Source organism: Epargyreus clarus, unplaced genomic scaffold (assembly GCF_041222505.1).
Source record: "Epargyreus clarus isolate Ecla_fem2 unplaced genomic scaffold, WU_Ecla_fem_2.2 ptg000027l, whole genome shotgun sequence".
NCBI classification, from domain to species: Eukaryota; Metazoa; Arthropoda; class Insecta; order Lepidoptera; family Hesperiidae; genus Epargyreus; species Epargyreus clarus.
Genome location: NW_027332234.1, coordinates 12,125,438 through 12,148,785, shown reverse-complemented (window position 1 = coordinate 12,148,785; position 23,348 = coordinate 12,125,438). Strand labels below are relative to the sequence as shown.

Below are 23,348 nucleotides of genomic sequence, written 5' to 3'. Positions count from 1 at the left end.
CATTTTTCTTACTAGTTGTGATATTTTTTGTGAATCGATTCTTCAGATTGCAATAACATTAGCTGCACTGACTATGCAGACTTTACTTTATATTGCAACGAAATTGTATCAACTTTATAAGCCTCTTTATATGAGATCTTTTGACCTTTGTCTTACAAATAAAAACATAATTATTAACAGTATAGTAAAAAAACCTTTTTGTTGTATAATTTGACAATACTCCTAAACAGAATATTAGTATTATCAATTTATCAAGAGTTAAAGCGTTCAACGTGACAGCACCTTATGTTCCCTAACTGTTTATAGTATAATCTCTTATTGTGTAAGTGGTTAATTCATACTTAACTATACAATATAAAGACGAACACACATGCAAGAATCGGGCCCGTACACGTGAACCGTCATCTTTCAAACAGGAACATATACACAAGATTACAATGTAAGAAAATTCCAACAAAAATGTGCCGTCTTTCCGCACCGCTTCGCCAATATGAGATCTCCCGTTAAACGATCGAGCTCAGACAATGCCATTTCGGAGCTTGTATATAAGCAAGATGTTGAGAAAACTTCGATAGCGTGATTCAGAGTACTCGTAGCGCCATCTCTTGACTAGTAGCGGAAAATCGCCACATTTTTTTACAGTTGGAATATTCTTAAAAATAAACACGGTTACGTCGCATGCCGACCAACACATGCCAGGGTTAGGTCATATAAAGCACAACACTAAAATTCAAATCCATAAAATAGGCTCAGGAATTGGAAAAACCAAGTCAATATGTTATTGTAAACACTGAAACACGCGAGCACTATTTTGAAAAAAGGCACTTGATTTACAAATAATGTTCCACTGCCCTAATAGATTGAATCTAAGTATCTTTTTATAGGTCCAATTGCACTATAGAGACCGACTTTCTAGTCCACAAAAACTTTAGTCTCTTTTTAAACCCCCGAGTCTTTTCACCGAGAAAACTTAGTCATTTTTCACCAGTTACACTATCCAGTAATAAAAAAATACTTGAAAATACCCGAATCACTTTCAAAATGTCAGGTCTACTCTATAGATCCGTCAGTTAAGTTTTGGATCAGTCAGAACGTTTTCTTTACTTCACCGTCGTGAACGTTGATTAAATAACTGTCTAATTATTCGGACAGGCTTAAGGCACAGGCTAAGCTGTCAAATCTTTTATTCTTGGTCATATCCGACCAAAACGGAATCTTTAGAAGAATCTACGTTTTGGAGCGCACGGAGTAGACCTTTACTTATACATTGACAGCGCGACCACCGACCATATTGGGCACGAGTGGGTCGCCCACATCTGTGGCGTCGCTGCTAACGCCGCGCCTGTTCTTATCCCTGAAAGAGCCGAAGCCCGAGTCGTGTGTTGTCGCCGGGGACGTACCTACGAATATCCTGGGCATGTCGCACTCCTCGCATTTGTCCAGCAATGGGTGGTTCCTGAAGGTGCACATGTGGCACTGCCAGGAGGACGGCGGCCGTTGACCGGTGTAGATGTTGCTGTAGAAACTGTTGGAATCATCCGTTTCTGAAAGTAAGACAACGTTTACATGTTTCATTTTATGTTCTGGAATGGAAGCTGACTTAAAATTCTGCGCTTTGAAGGGTGCGTAAAGCCGTCAGTCTCAGCCGTTGTCGTAATATAAAAGTTGTTTAATTCTGTTGAAGGTCTATTAGGCGATTTAGTAACATGTGAAACGGTTTCACTATTAGTGAGTACCCCCTCCACTCAACTGCAATGGAGAGCTGGTTGAAGCATCAGGCCACCCTCAGTAGTGAGAAGATACTGGGAGATTTGTAGCCATTTTAAATTATAATTTCGCCAGAATTGGCAGCTTTAATACAAAACAAACATAAATAACCTTGGAAATAATATATTTATTTAAGCAGATTATACGCCTATTCACTTAAGGCGACATAGCATTAAGATAAAAACTGAAGATTAAGTTTGAAAAGTATGCTTAGGGTGTGAAATTAATAATAGTTAATGTAGTTAAAATTATTTAACTGTTTTTGGATTTTATTTTGTAATATTGAGATAGAAAACGAGCATGCAGTACACGTCATTGTAACTATTGCCGCCAATGGACATCTATAATAATCAACTGCAGAAGGGTCCTACTTAAGGTGAACCAGATGCGTTGCTGCCCTCAAGGATTAAGTTGTTATGCCTTCTCTTTTTCAATTCAAAAGTTGGGTATTTTTAAATGTATACCTATTGTATATTCATTTGCTATTTACATAAGGCAGCTGTAATCGATCTTGTTTGCTGTTTCTAAGTAGTGTTTATATAACTTCAAGAATTCAAGGTCAATCGGTAGGTATCTAATATCCTTAAAGGGATAAATAACTTAAGGAGATTGAATATCATTTACAATATAATAAAAAAAACATGTACCTTCACTGATTTATAATATGACTTTATTATTTTACGAAGAGTTTCGCCTGTAGATAAATGTAATCTTTTAATCTAAAGTAAATATGAGAAAAAATGCTTTTGCGTCAGTTTGTGATTGCGTCAGTTATTATTTAAGTAATTCAATTACAATTCGTTCAGTGAAATAATAGTCTTTTCAAGAGATGGATTTTCATTTTCCATTCGCAGCATTTCCGCAGAGTTCTCGAATTATTCGGGAATGTATGTTTACCTAAGTCACTATCACCTAAGTCTCTTTTATATAGTATTAACATCTTTTGATTCTATGAATGTACAAAGAATCTCATTCTGAGTAATTTTGAGCTTTTTTTAGTAGTTTCACATTCACCGCGTCTTTAAGTATGTCTAAATTCTTTATCATATTCTTATTCTTAAATAGTATAATAATGCCTTGGCATTCCCACCTCTATCTCGAGTCTCTTTACAATTGGTACAGGATCCCTAGTATAGTTTTCATCATTTATTACTAACAAGCTGATTTTTCGTGAGTAGCTTCGTTTCGACAAGACGCCCAACATTTTTCCTTACAGCAATGTTGGTAAATGGTAGCTTGATGGGGCAGCAAGGATAAAATATGTTGACCGGACGAATTCTAAAAATTTATTACTAACCAAATTTTTCTTTGTTAATTATCAAGATAATTATTTAAATAACGTGAAAAAATTTTTGTCCTACAAAATATAAGGTTTTTATTAAGGCGTCCCCCCTCTCCAACATGTATCATAAACAAGGTCATGAAAAATAATTACTAACCAGCTGATTTTTTTTTATTGGCTGTCTACCATTTACATAGTCTACCATGCACATTGTCCTACAAATTGCATGGTATGTCATCTCGGACCTACGCTGAAAAGATGTTAATTCCGCAGGATTATTTTTTTTATTAGTAACTCTAGGACAAAGGTATCACGTGATAGGATAATATAATTTTTATCTAAATAAAACAATGTCCTACAAAAAAAGGGTAACTTTTATTAATCCTACAAGATTTGTAATTTAACTATAATATAATATAAATAAACTATAAAACTGGCGGACTGGAATAACGTACTTCGCAATTTGTAGGACAATGTGGGTAGTAAGCTGTGTAAATGTTAGACAGCTAATAAAAAAAAATCAGCTGGTTAGTAATTATTTTTCATGACCTTGTTTATGATACATGTTGGAGACGGGGGACGCCTTAAAAAAAACCTTATATTTTGTAGGACAAATATTTTTTCACGTTATTTAGATAATTGTCTCGATAATTAATAAAAAAAAATTCGGTTAGTAATATTTTTTTTTGATTCGTCAAATCAACATATTTCATCCCTATTATTTTAGTTATAAACCACAATCGAGAACTTTCGTACGAGAATTTGTTGGGCGTCTCATTGAAACGAAGCTATTCTGGAACACTCAGCTTGATACTAATTATTTTTACATTAAGTATTAGTATAGTACTGGAAAAAATTAAGGGATCAAAAAAAAATTCCAAAATTTTCGGTAGTTTTCAACAGGCCGTAACTTTGAGAGAAATGGTCGTACAGGAAATAAAAAAAAAGGAAATTGTAGCTCCAAGTGTCTAGTTTTTGGATTAGAACTTCAAATTTTTTTAGCCTCCGCGGTTTCTGAGTAATCGTAGAAAAACCAGCAACAAAAAAATTTTCAAAATTTTTTTAGTTTTTTTTTTGGTCTACGGGCATGGAAAAAATTTTTTTAGCTTAACCACCATAAGGATCGGATACTTTGTTCATTTAGCTTTAATTTCTTTTTTTAAACACCCTGATACGTCCACTCCTCGCTGAGATATCGGTCTTCAAATGGAAAAGGATCTTTTTGTCTTTGATTATCGATATCTCAGCAACCAATGATCGTACAGAAAGTTAAAGATGGCTTTCAAGAACTTGAATAAATTCCCCTTAACGACTGTCCATTGTTTTTTCGAAAAAAATTTTTTTTCTTTCTGTCACATGAATTTGAAAATGCAACAAAAAAAGGGCTTTTGGTGGTTTTTTGGAAAATCAAGCGCTGGATCGTAAATATTGAGGAAACCACTAATGTTAAGTGTGCCTTTTACAGTTCAATATGTCCACAAAAACCCTACAAAGAATCAAATTAATCCAGCCAGCCGTTTTTTTGTTTCACTTGATCGATTTTTTGAAAAAATTAAAGGATCATGTTTTTTGCTCTGAAAAGCTCATAATTTTTAAAAATGAGAAAAAAAATTGTTTTTCCGAGCTTATTCCACATTTTTGTTCCAGAAAGTGCTTAAATTTTTAAAAAGAAAAGAAAAAAAAACTCCGAAAAAACAATGGACAGTCGTTAAGGGGAATTTATTCAAGTTCTTTAAAGCCATCTTTAACTTTCTGTACGATCATTGGTTGCTGAGATATCGATAATCAAAGACAAAAAGATCCTTTTCCATTTGAAGACCGATATCTCAGCGAGGAGTGGACGTATCAGGGTGTTTAAAAAAAGAAATTAAAGCTAAATGAACAAAGTATCCGATCCTTATGGTGGTTAAGCTAAAAAAAATTTTTCCGTGCCCGTAGACCAAAAAAAAAACTAAAAAAATTTTGAAAATTTTTTTGTTGCTGGTTTTTCTACGATTACTCAGAAACCGCGGAGGCTACAAAATTTTGAAGTTCTAATCCAAAAACTAGACACTTGGAGCTACAATTTCCTTTTTTTTTATTTCCTGTACGACCATTTGTCTCAAAGTTACGGCCTGTTGAAAACTACCGAAAAATTTGGAATTTTTTTTTGATCCCTTAATTTTTTCCAGTAGTGTACTACAACTTTTAAGTGTAGGTCCGAGATGACATACCATGTAATTTGTAGGACAATGTGCATGGTAGACTATGTAAATGGTAGACAGCCAATAAAAAAAAATCAGCTGGTTAGTAATTATTTTTCATGACCTTGTTTATGATACATGTTGGAGAGGGGGGACGCCTTAATAAAAACCTTATATTTTGTAGGACAAATATTTTTTCACGTTATTTAAATAATTATCTTGATAATTAACAAAGAAAAATTTGGTTACTAATAAATTTTTAGAATTCGTCCGGTCAACATATTTTATCCTTGCTGCCCCATCAAGCTACCATTTACCAACATTGCTGTAAGGAAAAATGTTGGGCGTCTTGTCGAAACGAAGCTACTCACGAAAAATCAGCTTGTTATTAATAAATGATGAAAACTATACTAGGGATCCTGTACTAAATCGTTTCATATTTATGTAGCGTTTCTTTAAGTCTTTTTTCCTACTTTATAACTCTTCACTTTTAGAAATTACTAATTAAAAAATACTAGTTACCAACACATATTTACTATGTTTTTCATTGTTTTACATTTTTCCCAAGCCGCTAGCTACCCTTCCTTCTATCTTAGTATGACTATGATTTTTCCCAAGCCTCTAGCTACCCTTCCTTCTATCTTAGTATAACTAAGATTTTTCCCAAGTGTCTAGTTACCCTTCCACCTATCTTAGCATGACTATGATTTTTCCTAAGTCTCTTACCAGTCCCCGCCATCTAAGTATCTACATTTCCTGCCAAAGATTTGCATAAAATGAAACGAAATCCTTACCAGTCCCCGTCATCTCGAGTCTTTTCGCGAGCGTGTCGCACTCGTCCCTGAGTCGTTCCACATGGTCCTTGAGTCGTTGCGTAGCTGACGGCGTGGGTGGTGCGGCGGCCAGTATCTGAGTTTCCTTCGTCAGCTGCGCTAACCTGCCCTTCTCTTGTGCTAATGCTGACGCGAGGCGCGACAGGCGTTCCCGTTGACGCTCGATCAGGGAACGGTCTGGAAGACGTGACGTTAGGTATAAAAAACTAGTTTATCTATCATCATCATTAACCCACTACTGTTCGACTACTGGGCACGGGTCTCCTCTCTGAATGAGAAGGATTATGCAATTGTCCAGCGCGCTGACCAAATGCCTATTGGTAGACTTCACATACTTTTTAACTGTAGTAATGCCTAATATTATATTAAATATCCTGTGTGTGTAACTTTAAAAAAAAATTAAAGTTAACTAACCCATTCTATTTGTTAGTATCATAAGTCGAAAAATTAAAATTTATTTACTCAATAATTTTATACAAAAAATAAATGCTTCTACAATGCAGTGTTACAAAATTAGGTATGACATAAAGCAATTAACATATTTCAAGTATAGTTTTCCTATACTAAAAAGAACTGATTTAAATATTGTTTACAAGTTTTACAAACAACATAAAATCCTTTAATTTTATATGAGAATACCACCAATAACTAAAACATGTAACACTATTTAAAAAAATACCACTACATATACAGGAAAATGACATTTCGAACAAATGTCAATGTGTATGTGTCATATGTTTTTATAACATAAGACCATTATGTTTTGACATAACATGCAGAATTTAAATTAGGTTTTTATGTACAGTTTTCCTGTCCACATAAAAGTTATATAGATTTCATTGTTTTAACTCTATAATTTAGTATTCAAATGAGTCATTTCACATAAAACCTAACAGTGTAATATTGCATGAATATGCATTGATAACAATTAGCCATCCATGACAGGATTTCATTAAGTAGTGATCACTATTAAATGAAATACCTTTTTTAAGTATTACAAGAGTCGAAAATGAGCATGCAGTCCACCTAATGGTAAGTGGCTACTGCCACCCATGGACAGCTGTAATCAACCCCAGATAGGATTAGATATTCCTACCTGAGGTCGGCCACAGATGCGCCGCTAACCCTGAGGACTAAGCTGGAACGCCTCGGAAAAGTATGTCTCCCTTACCACACCCTTCAAAACAGAACACAGCCGCGCCTAACACTGCTGATATTAGGCAGAAATAGGTGTGGCAGTGGTGCCACCGGAGTCGAACCACAAAAGGTTCTACCACCTTCAATGTAACGATTATCATGCCACTCATGCATCATACCACGATTGTATGTGGTCATCGACCCACATAGACATTTGTCACCATACAGAACAGGGACTCTACCGAAAGTAAATGACAGTTGCATTATCACTCCTGAGGAGTGATACAGTTGCCTCATCACGTCAGGTAGCATTCATACCTTTCCATCAAAATGGAAGAACTGTTTTACAATACAAACAACTGTGACGGTGGTACTATCCCACTGAAGAATAACTCATTCAACCTTTCGAAAGTGCCTATACATATATTTTTCATATTTGTGCTAAATACTCACACTAAAATATTTCTATCTCTCTGTATGGGGAAAGTCATTGACATGTATAAACTAATATAGCTGGCATTCCCACATAAGGACAAGCAACTGTAAAATCCATGTATGATGGCATAGAGGTAACATAGTCAGATGGTGGTCCCAAGCATAACCAGTTTGTTTGGTAAAACATTCCCCAAAATGTCCCGAAGACTTTACAGACGATTAGATTAGATTTTTTGTATGCAAAATATTATGTTATCTTGCATAATATTGAAATATTATGTACAGAGAACCAAGATAGATTTTAACAGTATTACTTCAAAGTACAGTATTACTAAAGAGAGTAGGGGAGGCCATGCTATGGCCAGCAGTGGACCTCAAAAAGCTGATGAATGGACTTCAGAGTACTGAGAACGTAATGGTTAAAACTCTGAAAGACACTGAATTGGGGATTCAAAGATCGAATTACAAGCATGCGCTTTATATTTTATAACTTATATTCGTATAAGAAACCAATTATTATTAGTTTAAGCTAGCACGCTAGACTTTGGTCTACACACTTCAGTGGGACAGTTGGGATGACAACACGTTACTTTAAAGTAATTATAAAAGATCAAAATTGGTAAGACTCCGGCAGCACCACAGCCCACACCTATTTCTGCCTCATAACAGCAGTGTTAAGCACTGCTGGGTTCTGGTTTGAATGGTGTGGCAAGGAAGACATACTTTTCCGAGGCGTTCCAGCTTAGTCCTCAGGGGAGCGGCGCGTCTGTGGCCGACCTCAGGTAGGAAATCCTATCTAGGTTTGATTACAATGTCCATGTGGCAGTAGCCCCTTACCATTAGATGGACTGCATGCTTGTTTGCTACTCCTATATTATAAAAAAAAATGGTCAACAATTCTTACCATATCCTGGTGGTTCCGGAGCAGTCCTAGTTGGTCTCGGAGACTCTATCCGAGAGGGCGGGTGCTGCGTTTGCGGTGGTGGCGGCGCCCTACGCCTTGTGGGTCGCGTGGTACTCGGGCTGACCGTCACTGTGACATGCCCTTCGAACCCTGCATCATCATCCCTCGTCTCTCTCACCGGGCTAGCCATATTTGATGTTGGTGTACACACCGTTAGATTCACAGATGTTATTGTACGTGGACTATCGTAGTCTTCTAACCAAGGATCACCGTAACCGCGGCTCACGTCCATATGACAATTGACGTTGACGGACAAATTCAACGGATACCCTCGCTCCGATCTGTATATCCCAGCCTTTGGCTCCTTACACTGAGGTTCTGGTTTCTGTGCAGTGGGTGCAGGGGACACTGTCCGGCAATCGTCTCCGTCAGGCTCTTTTAAGGTCTCTTTAAATGCAATATCTGGATTTGGCTTTATGAAGTTCAGTGTTTTGGGCCTCGGACGTTTCTCTACAGGAGCTGGTTTGGGCTGTTCCTTCTTGATGGTCTTCTTTTCTTTCACAGCTTCTAATTCCTCATTCAAATTGCTTTTGATCTTATTACTCTTTAGTATTTTGTAGTTTGTGCTCTCCGGTTGTTCTTCTAACTCACTTGGTTTAGGTTCCTCCGATACACTTTCTTTTGGTGTATCCAACTCCTCGTTTTTCTCGTTGGTCAGCTCCAAATCACTAGGTGACTCTGCATTGTACTTTGCATAACAATTGTCAATATTTATGACAGCGACTGGAGACGTAACTTTGGTTTCGTTATTTTTTACTTCGACAACATTTTGATTGGCATCGGTGTTTACTTTAGGCTTCTCGTTGTCGTCTAAGAGGGCGTTGGAGCTCACTACAGCTGTCTGGGGGCCTTGGCAAGTGACAGATTTTATAGTGGAGGTCTTAGCCACCTCGTGCTTCACTATGGGCTGGTTGCGGCACTTGACCGGCGGGTTGAGCTTGAGCTCGTGGAGCTGGCGGGCCGCAGCAGAGGACGAAGCATGGTAGGCGTGAGTTAGGGAGGCCTTGACTTCGCTGTGCAAGTGTTTCTCACAGGCTTGCTTATCGTGGCAGTACAGCTCGATGGTGCTGGACACAACATGGTCGGGGACGCCGGGAAACTTCTGTTTCAGCTCGTGGAACAATTGCATAAGCGATATGTTAGTGCATGCACACGGGGAAGGGCTCGCGGTGCTTTCGGAGGGGGCAGACATCGCCGCCCATCCTCGCGGAGGACCACCCAGCGCCGCGAACTGTGCCCTTCGCCTCGCCACTCGCTCCACACTCCCACTCACCGACAACTATTACAAAACATCTTCTATTTGCACCACAATTTTATTGTCTTTTCACTCTCGTGACGTCACAATCCTTAAAATCACTTTCTCGCACAGTTACGTATGCACCCCCCGGTTCTTGCGCTTGCGAACGTTCATGACTCGTTAATCCCGACTGTACACATGTGACGAAAAAGAGCATATAACGAGACAAGGCTGAATTTTTATATCTTTTGTTATCATCGTACTGAAGCTATTTTTCGATCGGTTGCAACATACTGTGGATATATTTAATACCTGCTTAATCGGACACTAAGCTTGTAGCGTTATTGCTCTGAAAGTAACACACTTATTATGCACAAAGCCACAAAACATTTACGAACCCAAAAATAAAATTACGAAAATCGCAAACTTGTCAATCCGATTCTTCCATTTTGCCTGTCTGTCTGTAGATAATTTTTGTTTTTCTTTTTTTCACCTTCGTAAAGTCTACAGATTTTTGTAAAAAAGACAAATTGGTTGAAGTTACAAATCCAAATTAACAAATATTATATATTTAAATTTCATAATAACCTTAGTTAATACAAACAGCAACAAAGTAATTCTTTCATGTCGTTTAAAAAAATGTATATTGTTGTTTTTCTTAATTTTATTTCTATTTACATAAGTGTTTTGTCTTTGGTTTGGACTGTCAATGTTACTTGAAAGACAGATGACACATGACAGTATGTTATTGACAGTTGACAGCCTCGACAATAATAAAAATTGTCAACTTTGCAATATCCTCCCTGATTTCTATTTGGAGTTTGTTTATTTTCTTTTCTCAACAGGAATTTAAGAACTTCTAGAAGATGGTGGACGACCTGCGTAAATATTTGAACCACTTATTAGAGAAGTGAGTTATAGAGTTATGTTTTTTAAAGTGATTTTACCCAACAAATATATTCATGACATGTATTAAAAAGTCGTATAAACCTTTGTGGTTTAACTTTGTTCCAAACGCACACCTATTTTTGCTCAATAACAGCAATGTTAAGCTTTGCTGTGTTTTAGTTTAAAAGATGTAGTGAGAGAAAACCTTATACGAGGAATTCCAGCTTAGTCCTCAGATATACTGCAGAGATAACCCTTATATTTGTTCTAGAGTAAACGGACTGCACTGTATACTGATAACGGACCGCGATGGGGTCCCTGTGGTGCGGTCTGTGACTGAGCGAGCACCGCAGCTGGCTCTCCGCCCCAATTTTATATCCACATTTGGCATGGCAACAGACCAGGCCAGCAAGCTAGGGCTCGGCAGGAACAAGACTATAATATCTATGTATTCTAGTTATCAGGTAAATATAACTCTTATTATCAATCTACCATGTATAATTGACAATACCATATTGTATTTAATGTGTATTTCGTTAAGTGATTTAAATGGATTCTTTTCTATTTCAATATCTTTATCATCTCTTATAATAAAAATTAACTTCCTGAAAGAGTTTTGCATTCATAATATGTGTCATGTGGTTTGAAAATGATAAATACTCAGATCTGGATCCATCATCATCAGCATCCATAGAAAAGTGAGTCCACCACGGGGTCATCACAACTCTCAGTAACGAGGAAGACAATGCGAGGAGGAGGATAGTCCAGAACCCTCTGAATATCAGATTATGTTAACCACTTTGCCACATGAGTTGTTCAGCCAATTGGTACTAAATATAGTAGTAATTCCATTGAACTATATTGTATATTTACAGAATGTGCGTTTTTAACTTGGTCAAATAAATAAATTGGGAATTCCAGTTCCCAATCATGTGGCAATGTGGGTAATTTACCATTTACGCAGTATTCGTCAATTCACATAAACACAAATTCTATGAATCACAACAATAATAAAGACTAGCAAATAAAAAGGCACAGACGGCATGTGTGAGTCAGCCGTCCGAGCAGCCCAGACGCAGGGGGCAAACTGAAAATCAGAGCCACGACGCAGTTTACCTGCACGTGGCACATGCTGAGTTTGTCCCTTTTCGTGGTCATTGCAACACATATTATTGTAATAATTGATTGTACGTTCTTATTGTCCTTTTGTTGTTTTATTGTATTTTTTATTTATTTTTTTCTTTCGTTTTATGTTATTTTTTTTTTTTTTTTGTCTCTCTACATTATAGTATTTCATTTGTGTTGCAATTATCCGAATAAATGTTTCTTTCTTTCTTTCTTTCTAATTATGATATTTATGATTAAACAAATGGAAGTTAAGGTTAAAAAAATTGAATATCAGTTATTTTTATATCATCTTCATCTATATTCTATCCCTCTTTATTTATATCTTTTTTTCTGTTTATCTTTCCAGGTTATACAGATGAACAAGCTGCCCCTAGTTATCACATTCATTGGCAGTGACAATTGCAACACGGGCCACATATTGTCCCTGGAGAGTCAGATAGAACCCTTCCTGAAGGACCTATCTGCTATAGTTGCAGATGCTCCTTAGTGTGTACTGTGTAACCCTAGATTAAGAATTCTGCCTACCCTAATTATTTTTGATAAGTAACTACTTTCATTTACTAATGAAACTAGAGAATTATTATACCAAAAAAATACCCCAACTGCTTAAAAATATTGCCAATGTCGCTCCTACAATTTAGACAAAAGTAGCCATATGTCTGCCAAGTGGCAGAGCCGAATGGGCTGTAGTGCATGCAAAAAAATGACATTGAAATAAAAACACACTTTTTGCTGTTTGGTAAAAGGATAAAAGGGTAAATCTCTTGTTTTGTTAATGACTATTATACACGTCGCTTTTCTGGTCGCGCGTGTTTATGTCCGCACGCACGTTCACACGGGTATGTGGATTATGTTTCCTGCAATATCTTCGAAAGCCGTGCCTATAAAACGATAGGATGAAAATCGACGCGCGAGAGTGTGACGCTTACACACGCGTGACAGGAAAAATGCCCTTTCAATTTTGGTCACTGTTTCTTATAGTTCAGGGATTAATAAAATGTAAGTCCAGGAAAAAAATATTTTTTTTTTGGTATAAAATTTCACTTTTAAGAGTTCATGTTGTTTTTTTAAACATATAGTGGGCAGAGTTTTGGTTATGTAAGTGTATTATTATAATATTTTGTATGTTTAATATTAATGTATCTAGTGTAAATAAGCCTTCTTTGTGTGATACAAAAATATATAAAATTGTTATAACTGTATTTTTTTTTTCAAAATAAAACAGATAATGACTGAATAAATTCATAGTCTCATTATCAAGTACTCCAAAAGATTTGAATTGATATTTTCTAAGAATATTATTAACATTTGAACATTAACATATAGTTGCACATAACAAAAGTTTGCCCATACCAATTATTCTTTAAGTGACAATATTGCAAAACAAAATTGATCAATTTTAAATAAAATCTTTTGGGCTTATTAGTGTAAAAAACTATGGTAACAAAATCATGAGGTTATCAAAAATATGTGATATTGTTGCCGTAATTGGGATTATTTAAGGTTTCTTAAAAATTAAAGTCAAGTAATTTACTAAGTATATCACATTTTTAATCAGTATACTCACAATATAAATTCGATCTAAACCCTGTGCGTTTAACTTGTAAATAAATATTATAAAACTTTATAAATCATAGAGTATTGCAAATTTTAAGATTTTGTTTTCACTATATTTTAAATTTAGATATAATGGAGTAATTATAATAGTAAGTAGAATTCGAACTTAGTGAGTATTTTTCAGACTTCTCATTTTGAAATGCAATAATTAATTGCAATGAAGGGCTTGTGATGCCAATTTATGATTCGCAAATTAAGTTACATAATAAACTCCCGTTATGTGTAGTGTGTACAATGAAAGCAATGGCACTCTATTCGTCTGATGTAATAAAAAATGTATTCCTTTAGTAGTCTATTGATAAGTTTGTCTATGGCAGTTTTTTGTTTATGGTAGAGTATTGCTTATGGTAAGACTGGCGTGATGAGGGGCTTCCCGTTGAGGGCGTTGACAACGTTGTTCGCGGCGAGCACCGCCATGTCGCTGCGCGTGCGCAACGTCGCGCTGCCGATGTGTGGGAGGATGACTGAAAATACGTAAAATACAAATGTGATACACACAAATACAAAATATTTATATCTATGACCGTTTGTCCACCGCCGCCGTCACCGGACCGTCATCGAGGACGAGATTATTTCGGGCCGACTTTAATATGATATGATGGACGTGCGGTGGACATGCGGCCTAAGTTTGCTCCATGAGTGAAAGCGAAGAAGATTACCCAAAGTACGTAATATTATTATTATTAGAATCGCTTTGAAATTCCCAAGAGTAGGCATATTTTTTAAATTATCTACTCATGTTTTTTTTTTTATAAAAAAGAACATTACATAGTATTTTTTCGCTATCCTAAGCAATATTAATTAATGTAACTATTTGTGACATTACGAATATTCGGTTTCCTTATTACACCACTCTGTGGAGATCCCCTTTAAAGTATAAAACAAAACTTATTACTATGGTAATCGTGATGGAACAAATACATACAAATATTTGGTAACGTGAGGAGTTTGTGGTCCTTCGGCAAAGGTTCGGGTGTTGTGACGTCGAGACCGGCTGCGTAAATTGTTCTATTCTTCAACGCGTTGTACAGTGCGTCCTGATCTACGAGATCTATAAAGAAATTTATACTTTAGGACATGGGGATATATAAGGGGAGTAGGAGGTCCATACCACGTAGACCCTCGACCCCGAGCAGACGCAGGAGGATCCTCATAACAGAGTTATAGCTACAGTTTAACGTTTTTTCTTTTAAGATGCAATATTTTAAGTTGTTTCTAAACTGCTGAATCTATTTTGTATATTTGTCCACAAGACTTATTTTATAAAGAAGGAGATACTTGGGCACCGTCCATGAACACCTTTAACCAACTTTATATAGAACAGGGGTTTTAGATCTATCTGAAGCCGATTACAGATGTGGTATCACTTTTAAGGACTAAGAAGGTGTAAGACGGTCGGAATCCACTGAATCATAAGGACTATTTCACGCTAGAAATAGGTGTGGCGGTGGTAGACCTCTCCGGGAGAGGCGACAAGTGTCAAGAGTCGTAAGAGGCGACTAAAAGGGGGCTTCCGGGGTTGCGGGCGGCAAGAATGGAAGCACGAACCGTCCAGTAAGCGACCCCGGGAAGGACGGCGGTATGTGTGTTCGCATACCGTCGTAAACACTACATGGTGTGGGAGGAGCGAAAACTGCTCTCCCAGGGCAGAGCCCGATCGGGGCATCGCGCTTGGAGGACTCCGGTTGTGTTCCGTCGGAGATCCCGGAGTTCTCCAACAAGCGTTGAGGACGGCCACCGGGCGACGGGCGGTTTTAGTGCGGTAAAAATCCCACATAACCCAGCGTCGCTCCCACGTCGTCGGGTACCTTTTGAAGGTTTCCCCCTCGTTAAGAAAAAAAAAAGGTAACTCTTCGGTAGAAACACATCTACTGGTAGAAACACTAAACTTTCATTAAATTATATTTTAAGATAATCTGTTATGTATACCTCCACGGCCAACGTTGATGAGAATGGCGTTGTTCTTCATCTTGGCAAGCGTAGTTTCGTTAATCATGTTCTTAGTTTCCTCTGTCAGTGGGACTGCCAGGACCACGAAGTCGCTCTGCGTCAACAGATTGTTCAGAGATACGAATTCTGCGTTCAGTGCCTTCGCTGTGAACATAAAAATAGACATAGACATATTTAAATGGTTTTGGGCAGTTAGCCTTAAAGCAAACTGCCTATGGCCCTGACCACTTTAAACTATAGATACTTTATGGTGAAACCTGATTTAGACAGAAAGATGTTTCACAGGAAAATGTGGTAACTGATTGTAATTTTTACATTTTTGGTGTAGGTACAGCTGCCACCATTCGTGCTTTAAAATCCACCACCCTTGAAAAATACTTTTTTTTTTAATTATGAGGTGTTTAGGTTTCCTTACGATTCCTTAGGTTGTAATTCCTTGCCTTCACCGTTTAATCAAATGATAAATTACACGCGCTTAACTTTGAAAAATGAGCAGTGCACGTCTGGTATTCGAACCTCAGAGGCCGAGTTTCTAACCCCTGGGCTATTGTTGCTCTGTTTGCCTTTTGCAATTCTCAAATAATTCTTATCACCTATCAATGAAGAAACAAAATAATACCTTCAGGTTTTTCCCTGTGCCCAGTGTAAACGAACTTCCCAACTTCGAAGCCAGCGAGGCGTTTGACCACTGCTTGGCCGATGCCGCCGAGACCCACGATGCCGACCGTGCTGCCTCGTAGATCCTGCCCGAGGACTGTCTCGAAACCTATCTCCCATTCTCCACTGAAATAATATTTTGAAGATATTACAATGCTTTTTGATCCAAACAGTGCTATTTAGGGTTGAATACTTGAAGGTATTCCGTCTTATTCCTTAGGGGCAGCAACACTACTGTTGCCGACTTCGTGTAGGACCCGCAGGAGTCCATCTTAGTTGTGGTTAATTACTAATGCCAATAGATATAGCAGACAGTGATTACTTAATATTAGATGGACTGCATCACTTGCGTTATTTCATAATAGTAGAAGATCCGAAGCTAAATCGAACTGGACCGAGCTGATTATAGAATGAAACTCATTTTATAACGAAATTAGTACATTGGGTAATACATTAAAAATGGGTTTGCTAAAAAAATCCTGGACAGGATAATTTTAATTATTTTTTGAAAAATTAATTTTCATTTTGCAGACAACCCTATATCAACGTGTTCACAAAAAAACAGCGCTTCTACTGATATAAAATTTTATCTATTATCATCATGAGTGAAAGTAGTTGCCAGCGAAATACCTGTTTATACCTGACAACCCAGTAGTTCGTCCACGTAAATAATAGGCAACCCAAAGCCTGCACATTCTGTATATTTTTAACATTCACTCAGAATAGAATTTTCTTATTATCTTGATGTTGCAAAATTTAATTTTCAATTAAATTTTAATTTTTCAAAAAATAATTAAAATTATCCTGTCCAGGATTTTTTTAGCAAACCCATTTTTAATGTATTACCCAATGTACTAATTTCATTATAAAATGAGTTTCATTCTATTATCAGCTCGGTCCAGTTCGATTTAGCTTCGGATCTTAGACCATAACAAAAATAATGTCACATTGTTCTCAAGCATATTGCCACTTGTTACATATTGATTTCCTCGAGTGACGTCACAGTTGCAGATTAGATATATTTAAAAGAAGGAAAAACCCAACCCATGTACGAGCTGTTTTCCTGTGATGTTATATGAATACCAGATTTTGGAATTCGTAGGCCAAAGTAAATATTATTATGATGCTTTGCTTGTCGTTTACATATACATGGTGAATTTTTCAAACGGGACTTCAGGGCCAATTTAATTTGTCACATAACATTACTTCCCAGAATTTGATCCTTATAAGCGACACTATTAGATATTAGAATAATATAGAGGGTGTAATTTTTGTTTCAAAATGAACTCGTTCGATTCCCGGCTAAGGAAAAAGATATTTTAAAAACTAATGATGCGGTTTTAGTTTTTATCAAAATCGGCCTCGTAACTCCTTTCAGCATTTTTCGCTAAACCTTATAGTTTCGGATTTGGCCCTGAAGGCCTATTTGAAAAATTCACCCTGTATATGCGTTAGGCTACGATAAATCCCAACAGGATAAGAGTCCTTAAATTTACATGAATATCAAAAAAATCCATTTGGACATGTACTTAAAAAGCTAGATTTACGGTATGGTGACACCCTAGAATATTAACTACTGAGTATGTAAGTATTCATCTATCTTATAAATATCTAACTGAAAGCACTTACATCGTTAAAAAATCATGTTAAATGTCAAGATAGCAATTTAATAATTTTATCAATTTTCCTTGACATCTTTATCGAAATATTAAGTTCACACTTGAGAGTTGTGAAATATACACAAAAATAAAGATTTGTCTTTTAAAAGTGATACCTATAGGTCATTATAACAGATACGACAGAATAATCGAGCAAAAATATTCTTTTAATACTATAATACTAGGTACCTAGATCTTCTCGCGAAATTGTCTGAAAGAGAATGAAACCTGGAGATAAGCTTAAGCTCAAGCCTTTCTTGCCAGAATTACAAAACAGGCATGGCATATATCTGTCTGGTCACAGCAGCCAGTGGCCAGTTAGAATAACTTAGGTGGACAGCACTTTGTGCACCTTTTTTGAAGAGCCCCATTTCAGCGCTCCTAGAATACCTCAGGAGGAAGGTCGAGCATCCGCATTCCTCCATCCAAATAGAAGAATATATAATGTCACTTCCGAGTACAAAGACGTATCGCCTTATATATAAGTCAGCTTGCATATGCATCCACCGAAACGCAGAAACTGCTCACGCTAGAAATAGCCGTAGCAGCGGTACCTCGTCATTCGGCCTAAACTGGTTCTACCACCCTTCCCTCCTACCTATCCGATCATTCAGAAGCAAGGTTGCAATAGCTTGATAGGGTTTTTTTTTTGTTCACGAGGGGAAAACCTTCAAAAGGTACCCGATGCTGTGGGAGCGACACAGGGTTATGTGGGACTCTTACCGCACTAAAATCCCCCCGGTGGCCGTCCTCGGCGATGCGTAGAGCACTCCGGGATCTCCAAAGGAATGCAACCGGAGTCCTCTTAGCGCATTGCCCCGTCGGGCTCCGCCCAGGTGAGCTTAACGCTCGCCGCACTTACCTGTGCGCGCTTGATAGGTCTTACCTGTGCACTTGTTTCAAGTTCTCATTGAACCGCCTTGCTGCGCCGATCATAAGCCCCACGGCGATCTCAGCCACCGCTGGGCTGAGTACATTGGGTGTGTTGGACAGCTTGATGCCCCGTGCAGTCAGTTCTGGTACATTGCAGTGGTTGTATCCCGCTGACGCTGTTGCTACTATCTTCAGCTGGGGACCTGGAAATGTAACAGGACATACGTTATGACAATAGCGTTGTGTGGCTTCAAACCGCCCGTGGAAGATATTTGCTGTCTTCCTAAAAATAGGTCAGGGAAAAATGTCCTTCAATAAGAAACCCTATATTTGTGAAATTTTATAGGTTCTTTTTAATTTCAACCCAGCGCAAAGATTGTATTTCTCACCCTGTTAAGCGCCTTGTGTTCTGTTTTTAAGGGTGTGGTAAAGGAAACCTAGGTACCTACTTATCTGAGGTGTTCCAGCTTAATCCATCACCTAGGTAGCAACGCATCTCTGTGGTCAACCTTAGGTAATCTTATCTGGGGGATAGGCGAGAGTTAGTACTTATGATCAGGTAAACCGTTTGTTCGTCGACTACTTCTATTTTAAATATAAAGAAGTCTATATTTATTTATTGTACGCTACGTCGAATCATAACAACTGTGTAAAGCTGTAGCATTACCATGAGTTGGCATAGAAACGCCACTATAGAAATGGTAAATAGAAAACTATTGTCATTTTGCTAGTGAATAACATAACTACTATCGTTACGATATTTCTTGACAACGTCTGTCAAATTAATGACTCATGGGACCGAATTTGTATGGCAATAGATCATAATGACATTCGCTAGCGATTTGATTTCGATAGGTTTTTTACGTATCGAGTTACGTCACTACGGATTTTAGTTCTACGAGTTATTTTACGCAGTCGCTAGCGAGTAATACTTTTGTAAACTCATGGTAGTCCTACTGATGTGTTCGGTTTGCCTTCTGTAGGTATATCCTACCTACCTACATAAAACAGTAAATAAAATCGATGCGTGCGATGTCTGCTCATACCAAATTATTTGAACAATAACAAAGAATTAAAAAATACATCCAAACATAGGACTTCCTCCTTTTCATGGTTCGATTTTTCTATGTGCTATGAAGAAAATTGCAAATGTCGATCTTTAGTATCCAAAGCATTGTAAAGAGAGATTATTAATAACATGTATCCATGATCATCTATAGGTAGGTATATAAAAAATCCTGACTATTACCTCCTAATAGGTATCTAATATAATAAATTATCGTTAAGTATTTTTAAGTTTTTTTTGTATTACATAAAATTGTAGGTATAGCAACAATATCTATGTTTATGTTACACGTTAGCGTTATCACTTCACGGCACATAAGCATGCTTGTTAACTCTATTGTACGTAACTAGTAACAGATAAACACATTGTTTTATTCTACTACTATGATACAACTACATTGTTATTGAAAATCTAGACGCATGGCTGTGTGTCCACCATATTCAGAAAAAGCACGCAACTTCCGGAACGCACGCAATTTCAAGGTAGAACCCACTGTGGTTCGACTCCGGCGGCACCACTGTTGCACCTATTTCTGCTCATAACTACAGTGTTAAGCGCTGCTGTATTCTGGTTTGAAGGGTGTGGTAAGGGACACATACTTTTACAAGGCGTTCCTGCTTAGCCCTCTGGGGTAGCGGCATATCTGTGGCCGTCCTCGAGTTCTATTGGAATTAAATTTTGAATAAATGCGAACATTAAATATGGACACGCGCGAAGATACGTTTCTCATAAAAAACTTATTCGAAAGATATGTAAGTAGAATTTTATATAAAGAACTTACCGGCTTTATCCAAAAGTTCTTTAGTGATCTGATGATGGGATATCCACACGAGCGCTGAACACCCAGGGATGAGTCTCATCAACTCCTCCTTGTTTTCCTTCAGCCCTTCCTCCCCGAAGTTGGAGAAACACGACTTCAGTACCGTGAAACTAATAAGAAGAGTTGTCAGGTATTTATGTTACAATATATTCAAATACTTAAAGTTAAGTGTCTGTGTCTTATGTCAAATAAACACGTTTTTACTAAATACAAAAGCATATAATTTTCTTTTTAAGTTTTGTATGTGGTAGAAATATTTGTAGTTCGACTACAGAGTAGTGACTCTACTAGTACTATGTTACACTCTATTATTACTCCGGTTCGAAGGGTATCGTAAAGGAAATAATTTTAGTTTTTAAAAACTAAAAACCACGCTAAGATCGCACATGGAAAATCGTTAATCCTGATTCCTGACGATCCTAATGACGCGAATGGGATAAAATTATTAAAATCGTGTATTGTCATCGGTTCTTGATAATTGTTCAAAAGCTTTATTTAATCGCACCGTTCAAAGTGGGTAAAAATCGGGTTCAAAGATTCCGTTATATACATACATACAGGTCAAGCTAATAAAAGCATGGTAATATATTTCAGGGGTAGTAACGTAACGCATCTGTGGCTGACCTCAGACTTATCTGGAGTTGATAAAGGTTGAACTTTTGGGACAATTGTATTCAACAGTTCAAATACATGAAACATTAAATCATGTTTATAAGTATTTTGCTAAAATATAAACAAAGATGATTAAAATTCATATGCTACATAACAAGGAAAACATTCAAAATAAATAAACTGTAAACTGTAAAATCATGTACCCTTACCATGAGTTTTCCAAACATCCCACAATTTTACGTTACGTTTACTCAATCCATTCTTCTGTAGCACTACCATGAGTTGGCATACTTGGCATAGAAACGCCACTATAGAAATTGTAAATAGGAAACTATTGACATTTCCTAGTGAATACCATAACTACTATCGTTACGGTATTTCTTGACAACGTCTGTCAAATTAATGACTCATGGGACCGAATTTGTATGGCAATAGATCATAATGACATTCGCTAGCGATTTGATTTCGATAGGTTTTTTACGTATCGAGTTACGTAGTGGCTCACACTACGGATTTTAGTTCTACGAGTAACCACCAGAGGCGCTGTACAATTTTTCATACATTTATTTTACGCAGTCGCTAGCGAGTAATACTTTTGTAAACTCATGGTAGTGGTACTGTTCCGTTTGCTTCAGTAGACTGAGTAAACGTAACAATAAGTACCTAAGTGCTCAAGTGTATTTGTCTGCCTCACATGATCGCAAAAAGAGAGACGAAACATAAAGCATCATTTTGTCAATGTAGACATTTAATGTTACGTTACTGACACTTTAGTTCTGATACAATCCGCTAGGGACGCTGATTGGAATTTGTATGGGCAAATACGTAAACAAATACCAAAACAGTCATATTCGTCAAAACGTAAAACCTCATGGTAAGGGTACTGGACACTGCTACGTATCCACTTATATTGTAAGTATAGTTATACCTTTTTACAGGTTTGTAGGTTATGTTACAGTGAGTCTTGACTCCGTTCTATACGGATTCTACGACTTTAACTTTGCAATTTACAGCCCTAGCATACTTTTAATATTGGCGATTTGCGTTTTGGCATCTGTATTCATGCTGCATCACGTTTTTCGCGATTATTTACTAGGTACTTTAGTGTTTAAATGTCTGCGACCGGCGACCGGCACTTAAATGTCTGTGGGATGAAACATATGATCGCTGTATCTAAGTTCCGAAAAGATCTAAATTGTCGATCGTCGGTGCTAAAAGCAGCACGTCTGCTAAAGCACGGCTGGAGCATATGAATTTTTTAAAAATATCTTTTCTGTATATGTTCAATTGCCCAGATTTTTAATTACCTGTGTTACGAAAACAATTAGATACTCCGGTTCGTTAGTTCTCCACCGTATCAAAATTTTATGTTAAAATTCACGAACGCGTCATCTTTATTATTTACAATGCAAAACACAAAAATAGTTAAACACGGCTCTATTTTATGTGATTCAATGTATCAATGACCTTCGCAAAAACAGATTTAAAAACCTAACAATTATCAATGATATACAATGAATGATAAACAATATTACAAATGAAAAACAGTGTAAAACTCACTTCTCCTCCAAAATTTTCAACCCGCTCTCCGGGAAGTCATTGGAAGACACGAGAACTTTTAGGTTTTTCGTCATTTTCGTCGAAGACGCGTCGTTCCCCCGTAGCAAGAGACACACGAATGCAATAAACACGAAACCCATTGTTTAATCTTTATGTAACACGGCTATCTTATCAAAATAATCAAAACATCGACACTTCTGATAGTACTTTTGTGGTAAAACAGCAAAAACTATGCTTCCGAAGGTCAACAAGTTACTACTAACTACTGAATACAAGTAATGGTCAATGCAGGAGACGCAGTGCTATAAATAGTTTAGTACGCGATATTACGACATTTTTTGATGGAGATAAAGTCGGTAGTTGTGTAGACGCTTGGGTTGGTGTTGGCCGCTCTAAATCTTGTTTATAGAATTAGTGTAATTGAAATTTAATTTCGCTTGTCTTAATTGAAAACGACCTTTTCAATTAAGACAAGCGAACACACATCCGTGTTAAAATCCAGTGGCAACTGTTGTCAACAGTTATACTTTTAATTTTAGTTTTATATAGTTGTCACATATAAAAATATTACAATTTTTTATGCGAACCATGCGGCGTTTATTATCCAACTGTACGTTGTTGCTTTTAGATATCAGTGTTGTAAACAATCATTCATTACTTTTCCCACACATGTCAAAAGAA

The 23,348-nt window shown here is 37.1% G+C and overlaps 3 protein-coding genes across 3 annotated transcripts; 1 reads left to right on the top strand and 2 right to left on the bottom strand.

Annotated features, from left to right (window-relative positions):
• Window positions 1-641: 641 nt before the first annotated feature.
• Tab2 (TAK1-associated binding protein 2) lies at window positions 642-10,327 on the bottom strand. The gene is made up of 3 exons (XM_073089111.1): window positions 8,542-10,327; window positions 6,027-6,242; window positions 642-1,544 (listed from the first exon to the last, which is right to left on the bottom strand). The coding sequence occupies exons 1-3, from the start codon at window positions 9,791-9,793 to the stop codon at window positions 1,261-1,263; spliced, it is 1,752 nt and encodes a 583-aa protein (XP_072945212.1). The 5' UTR covers window positions 9,794-10,327; the 3' UTR covers window positions 642-1,260.
• A 247-nt stretch (window positions 10,328-10,574) lies between these two features.
• Window positions 10,575-13,051, top strand: Lamtor3 (Late endosomal/lysosomal adaptor, MAPK and MTOR activator 3). The gene is made up of 3 exons (XM_073088401.1): window positions 10,575-10,748; window positions 10,998-11,190; window positions 12,201-13,051. Exons 1-3 carry the CDS (start codon window positions 10,705-10,707, stop codon window positions 12,339-12,341), a joined length of 378 nt encoding a protein of 125 aa, XP_072944502.1. The 5' UTR covers window positions 10,575-10,704; the 3' UTR covers window positions 12,342-13,051.
• A 332-nt stretch (window positions 13,052-13,383) lies between these two features.
• LOC140753671 (glyoxylate reductase/hydroxypyruvate reductase) lies at window positions 13,384-23,102 on the bottom strand. Its single transcript, XM_073088397.1, has 7 exons — window positions 22,668-23,102; window positions 20,457-20,605; window positions 18,623-18,812; window positions 16,041-16,204; window positions 15,401-15,565; window positions 14,397-14,522; window positions 13,384-13,935 (listed from the first exon to the last, which is right to left on the bottom strand). The coding sequence occupies exons 1-7, from the start codon at window positions 22,805-22,807 to the stop codon at window positions 13,814-13,816; spliced, it is 1,056 nt and encodes a 351-aa protein (XP_072944498.1). The 5' UTR covers window positions 22,808-23,102; the 3' UTR covers window positions 13,384-13,813.
• Window positions 23,103-23,348: the final 246 nt, after the last annotated feature.

What these genes read in the sequence shown, in the direction of transcription:
- Tab2 (XM_073089111.1), bottom strand. Translation starts at nt 9,793, where the DNA reads ATGTCTGCCCCCTCCGAAAGCACCGCGAGCCCTTCCCCGTGTGCATGC. An exon ending in TCCGGAACCACCAGGATATG is followed by an intron (nt 6,243 to 8,541) that starts GTAAGAATTGTT and finishes CACGTCTTCCAG; the next exon opens with ACCGTTCCCTGATCGAGCGT. An exon ending in ACTCGAGATGACGGGGACTG is followed by an intron (nt 1,545 to 6,026) that starts GTAAGGATTTCG and finishes TCTTACTTTCAG; the next exon opens with AAACGGATGATTCCAACAGT.
- Lamtor3 (XM_073088401.1), top strand. Translation starts at nt 10,705, where the DNA reads ATGGTGGACGACCTGCGTAAATATTTGAACCACTTATTAGAGAA. An exon ending in TTGAACCACTTATTAGAGAA is followed by an intron (nt 10,749 to 10,997) that starts GTGAGTTATAGA and finishes TATTTGTTCTAG; the next exon opens with AGTAAACGGACTGCACTGTA. An exon ending in CTATGTATTCTAGTTATCAG is followed by an intron (nt 11,191 to 12,200) that starts GTAAATATAACT and finishes TTATCTTTCCAG; the next exon opens with GTTATACAGATGAACAAGCT.
- LOC140753671 (XM_073088397.1), bottom strand. Translation starts at nt 22,807, where the DNA reads ATGGGTTTCGTGTTTATTGCATTCGTGTGTCTCTTGCTACGGGGGAAC. An exon ending in TTGAAAATTTTGGAGGAGAA is followed by an intron (nt 20,606 to 22,667) that starts GTGAGTTTTACA and finishes TCTTCTTATTAG; the next exon opens with TTTCACGGTACTGAAGTCGT. An exon ending in GCACAGGGAAAAACCTGAAG is followed by an intron (nt 15,566 to 16,040) that starts GTATTATTTTGT and finishes TTATGTTCACAG; the next exon opens with CGAAGGCACTGAACGCAGAA.